The sequence below is a fragment of the Sinocyclocheilus anshuiensis genome, unplaced genomic scaffold (assembly GCF_001515605.1).
Source record: "Sinocyclocheilus anshuiensis isolate Anshui unplaced genomic scaffold, SAMN03320099.WGS_v1.1 scaffold454, whole genome shotgun sequence".
NCBI lineage: Eukaryota > Metazoa > Chordata > Actinopteri > Cypriniformes > Cyprinidae > Sinocyclocheilus > Sinocyclocheilus anshuiensis.
Genome location: NW_015548217.1, coordinates 3,797,226 through 3,803,674, shown reverse-complemented (window position 1 = coordinate 3,803,674; position 6,449 = coordinate 3,797,226). Strand labels below are relative to the sequence as shown.

Here is a 6,449-nt window from a genome sequence, read left to right as displayed (position 1 = left end):
TGTGTGTGTGTGTGTGTGTGTGTGTGTGTGTGTGTGTGTGTGTACTGGTATTCACTACATTATGGGGACCAAATGTCCCCACAAGTATAGTAATACCAGTAAATTTTTACTTTGTGGATACATTTTTTATGTCCCCATGAGGAAACAAGCTTATAAATCATACAGAATTATTTAGTTTCCTGTGATGGCTAGGTTTAGGGGTAGGGTTAGGGTAAGGGGATAGAAATACAGTTTGTACTGTAAAATAAATAAAACATTACACTTATGGAATGTCCCCATAATGATAGGAATACCAGTGTGCGTGCGTGTGTGTGTGTGTGTGAGGTATATGCAATAATCATGTATACCTGTCTTTTAGCTATGACTTGCCTCAGTATGGGAGTCGACGGAAGCTGATCTCTCCAACAGGGATGTATGATGAATATGGAGAGGTGATTATGGAAGATGATGGCAGCTACTACTACAGCCCACACGAATCCGAGGGAGAGGTATCAAATTGTATTTTTTATTTTTTTCTGTTTTCTTAGTTTAAACCAATACAACGTGCAGTATTTTTTTAACAAGTTACGTTTATCCTACCTCTAGCTTAAGGCCCTTACACATGACTCATGTCAGGGTTTTGGTGCTTCTGGCACCTTGACCTTCACTTGAAAAGCAGTTCAAATAGCAAGGTAGAAAAAAACAGAAGTGTGCACATTAAAAGTAGTGCAATCAAATGAAACATTTGAGCTTAGAACAGAAAAAAATCCTGCTGATTACTTTGCATCACTGCAGAAAGAAAAAAAGTCAAAAAGGTTTTTTTTTTTTTTTTGCTTTGAATGTTCTGATATGCTTTCAATGATGTTTCAATGTAAACAGAAAACACATAATCAGTCAGTAATGTCTAAAAGGTGGCCCTCACACAAGAGTACATTTTCTTCAGGGTGCAGGGTTGGGGTGATTTGGGGTCATTTTGCAGAACATGGGTAACCATCTAGAGCAGGGATTGGCAATTCCGGTCCTGGAGGGTTCAGGATTCTTTCCTACAGAGTTTTGCTCCATCCATAATTGGAAATTATAGGCGGGTGTGTTTGATTGTGGATGAAGCTAAACTCTGCAGGACAGTAGCCCTCCAAACCAGAATTGCCAATTCCTGGTTCATGGCATCATTCCCTCCTCTATCATGTTATGATTTTTGCTGGCACCAACCATGACTGCACTTTGAAAGGTCAGCAGCCAGTCATGTTAATGCATTTGCATTCAACGTGGTACTGGGGGTAAGACTGTACCTTGACACTTCTCTCAGTGCAGTGGGGAATGCTGACATGGGTCATGTGAAGTCACAAAGATGATGGGTGATCTGAACTGTTGATTAAATATTCTGAATGATAAAACCCTGGACTAATATCAATGTAATAGGTTGCTAGGCAAGGCAGAAGGCCGGCTCTCCCTCCTGGCAAGGCTCCACCACGAAGGCCCCCTAGACAAGCTTTTGGAGACCAACCTCCAAGGCTTGAGCAACACCTGCCTGGACTAGTTGAAGGCATCTCACACCCTTACAGCTCAAAGGCTGAACCTTCACTCAAAGCACCTATAAAACTTGGCCAAATGTTTGACAGAAGATCGAGCCCAGCTCCATTCCACCTTCCATGGAAGAACAATAGAATATTTCCAATTGCAGTTCCTGAGGAGAAAGGAGGAGGGACTGATGACCCCAAAGCAATCACAATGCAACATTCAAACAGTGTTGACAATGGCATGGTCATTGATGGCAACTATTTCCAGACTAAAGAAGCCATTCCTTCAGCAAAAACAAGACTTGGCAAAGTTTTGAGTCAGATGAACATCTTTAAAACATTGCAGACTCAGAAGAACTCTCTGAGCAGCATTAGCGGTACTTTAGATCATAGGAGTAATGGAAGCGTCCCAACCTCTTGGTCACTCAGCGAGTCAGAAAGGAAATCACAGAGAATCCCTGGTGATAGTGTGGAAAGTGAGCAAGAAAGAGGTAGGAGCAGGGAAGACATCATTCAACAGTCTTACACTGGAAGTTCCATGTCATTCACACCTTACCATCCATACAGACTCCAAGAAGGAGCACATATGAGTAGTTTAGACTCCGATGATGATCAAGACCAGAGTCCTCTTGAGTCAGACAGAGAGAGCCAAACAAAAACTCAGCTAGATGACACTGAAATAGAGTCAAAGACAGAATCAGATTCAGACCAAGACGCAGAGACTGAAAAAGAAACCGAGACGGAACAAGAGTCAGACACTGAGAGAACATCGGGGACAGAGAACGAGTCAAGCTCGGAGGAAGATAGCAGTGGAAAAGAAAGTGTCAAATCAGAGGATAGAGGAACAGTATCATCTGTCAGATCTTCTCGTCCCAGACACAGCAGCACAACATCCCAGAGATCAGTAACCTCTACCTACGAGAGAAAGAGCAGCAGATCATCTTCAGAACTTGCAACCACACACATGAAAACATTAGAAGAGACCATCCTGAAGGAGGGTGAGGATGATAAGGAAGACAGAGGGCAGATGGAAGAAGGCCGAAGTAAGGATCCAAGGTCCTCTAGGTCTAAAAGCAGTAATTCTCTGGAGAGAAGACATGATTCAAACTTCCACAGCATGAGCAGATTCTCTATGATAAGCAGTAGTATAGCAAAGGCTTTAGAGATCGACAAACTCTCCCCTATAGATGAGAATGAAGAAGGAGAAAAGACTCTAGAGAGAGGTGGTAGCCCGGGTGATAGTTCGAGCTCTTCAGATGGAGCAAGAAACCTTAAAGTAGACGGGGAGGATGAGGAGTCTAATTCAGACACAACTGAGACTGTCGGAGCCTCCTGAATTATATTCTGATATGTTCAGTAAGACTGGCCATTGCCTTTATTTCTTGTGTTGATCTTTTTACCTTTTGAATGCTTTCATCTAGTTGGAGTTCTTCTTTTTGTTTTCCTCTCGCTGAGCACAACTTGGCATGTCTCCTTAACCTTTGCTGAATAACATGCATGCTATTTCATCTGTAGTCTTACCTTTAGAGGTCACCCTTCAAAAGTTTAGGTCATCAATTAATGTTCAGATCAAAATTAGGTTAGTGTTTGTTGTTTTCTAAAAATCCTGTAATCCAGTGACATTTGGTCCATGAGCACATTACTTTTAATGAGCTTATGAAGGGACATTAAATGTGTGTTGGTTGTTTTGCTTTTTAATGACGAGCAGTTGTGGTCCAGGAGGGAATCTTCTGGGGATGCTCATGTTTAAATTGAATATTCATTAAACCTGCTTTATTTATTCTGATTAAGTTATCTTGATAATTAACACTTTATAACAGTATTTCCGATAAGCAAAGCAATATTTGTCATATATTAAAAATGTAACATCACGCAGTGCCATCATACAAATAGCAATATAGGCCTAGATCTTTTTACATTATATGCATTTTTTATGCACGCTACTAAGAAACCAATTAAATCAACAGTTAATTTTATATCATTACTTGTGCATTTTTTAGAAGACTTTCCTCCTTGGACCGAACGCCACTGTTGTGTGCTGTGTAAAAATAAAAAGTCTGTTATTCTTAAGCTGTCATTTTACACACCCATTTTCTGTTTTTCAGTATGGTAGAAAAAAGAGGATCAAGCTTATTGTAGACCGTGAATATGAGACCAGTTCAACTGGAGAAGAAAGTGCACCAGAATTGCACAGGAACCGCCTGTCTAATGTGAACAGCCAGGGCAACATTAATGGGAGCATATACTTAGACCAGAATGGCTCAATAATCCGGACACGACGGGTTGCACACACCAACAACATCAAGCTCAACTCTCCAATACGACTGGGAAAGCACTTTAAGAAACTAGACAAACTTGCTGTCACACATGAAGAGCGAATTCCTTTAAACAGCCCCGTAATCACAGGCGCTTCAGTAGGTGAACAGAACCTCACAACCAGGCCCTCCAGTGGGTCCCTGGCCTCCAGCACTACAGGCCCAGAGAGTATAGCTTCAAAATCAAATGTGGCAAAAGGAGGGGGTGAAAGAACACAAAATGGGGATGAACAAGAGTCCACAGTGGACAATCAGGAGGTGAGGGACCCTTTAGGATCACATAGTGACCGCACCCAGTCAGATGAGGAGGAGCTCTGGATGGGGCCTTGGAATAACCTGCACATACCAATGACAAAACTGTGACTTCTGACATGCAGATGCTCTATTGTCTTAAAGAACTTGAGGGGGTTGTGGGGTTGGGGGGAATGAATCTGCAGCATAAAATGATGAAATTGCACTTTCATTCAGTATTATATTTGCTTTTTTGTGACCCTGAACAATGAGCTTCTCAATGATTGTTGCATTCATAAGTACCTTAAAAATCCATCATGTTTCTGGCCCATTGATTGTTGCTCATCCTTTTTATTATTTTTATTTGTATTATTTATTTATTTTTTAATTTTTTTGGATTTTGTTACAGATGTATTGTATGCTTTCATACATTTATTTTGTGCTTTTTATAGTTTCAAAGGCAAAATCAAATGTCTGCTGAAGTGTATTTTTGGTAAATAGTCATCAATAAAAATAATTGTGATTAATCTAATGTGCACTTATGCACTGTGCATTTGCTTAATGCCACAGTCATTTAAATGGACATGCAACAGAGTTGAAAGTGCTATATTTTTGTGCTTTTTTTTATACCAAGTTATATCAAAACAAAATTATTCGGTATGTGGTCACATTCTGTTACAGATACTTGCCAAACTCAAAAGAACAACTTTTGTTGCTATTGTTTTATTTTATTTATTTATTTATTTAAAATGTGGTTTGATGAACTGGCAGCATAATCATGTATAATGAAAAACTAGAAATGAGAAATCTTCCATAGTCTACCCTTAATTAATATGTGTCTATGCTAAAACTTTGATAAAAAATTAACAAGTGCCCAAAAGTCACTTCACTTGCCAGTCGTCATGATGTAAAGAAACACTAAACCTTGACTACTGCAAGGCATTTTAGTAGTCAGGATGTTACAAAAACATTGGATTTGCACATCTGCCAAACTGGCTGGTTCAGAAACAAACAGATTGTGATTCTGTTTAGTGCCGCTAGTGGCACAGAAAAGACACACCTCACCTTTAAAGGCAGAAGCAGAGAAACACCAAAGCTTGAATACACGGGGGTCATGAGAGAGGGAGACAAAGACAATTTCCCCATGAACACACTTGACGTCCATCTCTGAAATTACCTTTGCTACCTCTGTGACCTTAACCAGCGATCCTCTCTCTCTTCAATTTCCTGTCAAATTAGTTTCATCAGATGATGCCTTAAAAACAACCCAGACCCCTAGCTATCATAATCCATCACGGAGAGTCAGAAGAAAGGTAAAACGAGGTTACCGAGTGTGAAGCCATACAATGAATTAACTGGTTATTGAAAATTGTTCCTTCTCTAAAAATTTATTTTCATGAAAATACATGCACGTTTAAGTATTTTATGTGTTCCAAAACGTGATCGTCTCAAAAATGAACATCATTTACTCACTCTTGTCGTTTATGTACGACTTTATCTCTTCCGTTGAAACAAGTAGCCTATTACCAAAAATGTTGACTGAGCTTTTTCCATTCTATGGTGATGAACGCTGTCGAGCTTCAAAAATTATAACACGAGACACAATAAAAGTAGCCCATATGACTCGTGCGATGCATTTTTTATGTTTTCTATAGTAAAATGGCTTTGTGTGAGAAACGGACATTTCCCTCGTGTTTCCGAGCACGTGTTTTTCTCATCTTGCCACTAGTTGGCATAAGCGTCCAATTGTTGAAAATCAAACCAGTATTTACAGTTTTTCTGAATTGCTAAAACACATTTCTTGAAACCATCACTAATTTTCTCAAAACATAAACACAAATCCAACTACTCAAACTAAATTCACGAAATCTCTGACTCTTCCATCAAAATCAAACAATCACTGCAAAACCATTTCACTTGCACTCAAACTCAAACGTTGCTCTCAGATCACACACACATGAGTCAATAAAGAAAACACTACAGAGCATTCATTAGACACTACAAAGAAAAATGGAGAACACAGCATCCAGAACATTACAGAAAAAAGTATATTGTATTGAGTAAACATTTTTGTAATTCTGTAAAAAAGTATAGTAGTTGCAACTGAGTAAGGTGAATATATTGCATAGGCCTTCTGTATGTGTTGCAAGAATAGTGCTGAATATTGAATAGTACTGAATGTTTGTATATATTCAGCATTTGGATACTGCAAAAATACTGCAGTTCAACTGCAAAGGTCAAATAAAACTCTAAATGAATAGCATGTTACAGTACACTCAAATACTGTAAGTTGTGCAATTGTAAAATCAGGGTCAATGAGAGATTCATTCTGTCTCGGCATCATGTCTTTGTGCTTGAGTCCGGCCTGAGGACTTTGTCCACATCACAAGTAATGTTGTCTTTTTTG

The 6,449-nt window shown here is 39.3% G+C and overlaps 1 protein-coding gene across 1 annotated transcript in view; it reads left to right on the top strand.

The window, feature by feature from the left end:
* Positions 1 to 4,388, top strand: part of LOC107654051 (protocadherin-15-like) — a 224,722-nt gene extending 220,334 nt beyond the window's left edge. Inside the window, exons 39-40 of the mRNA XM_016440948.1 lie at positions 359 to 488; positions 3,602 to 4,388. Coding sequence (XP_016296434.1) covers positions 359 to 488; positions 3,602 to 4,174 — 703 coding nt within the window. The 3' untranslated portion in view covers positions 4,175 to 4,388. The remainder of the gene's footprint in view (positions 1 to 358; positions 489 to 3,601) is intronic.
* The last annotated feature ends 2,061 nt before the right edge of the window (positions 4,389 to 6,449 follow it).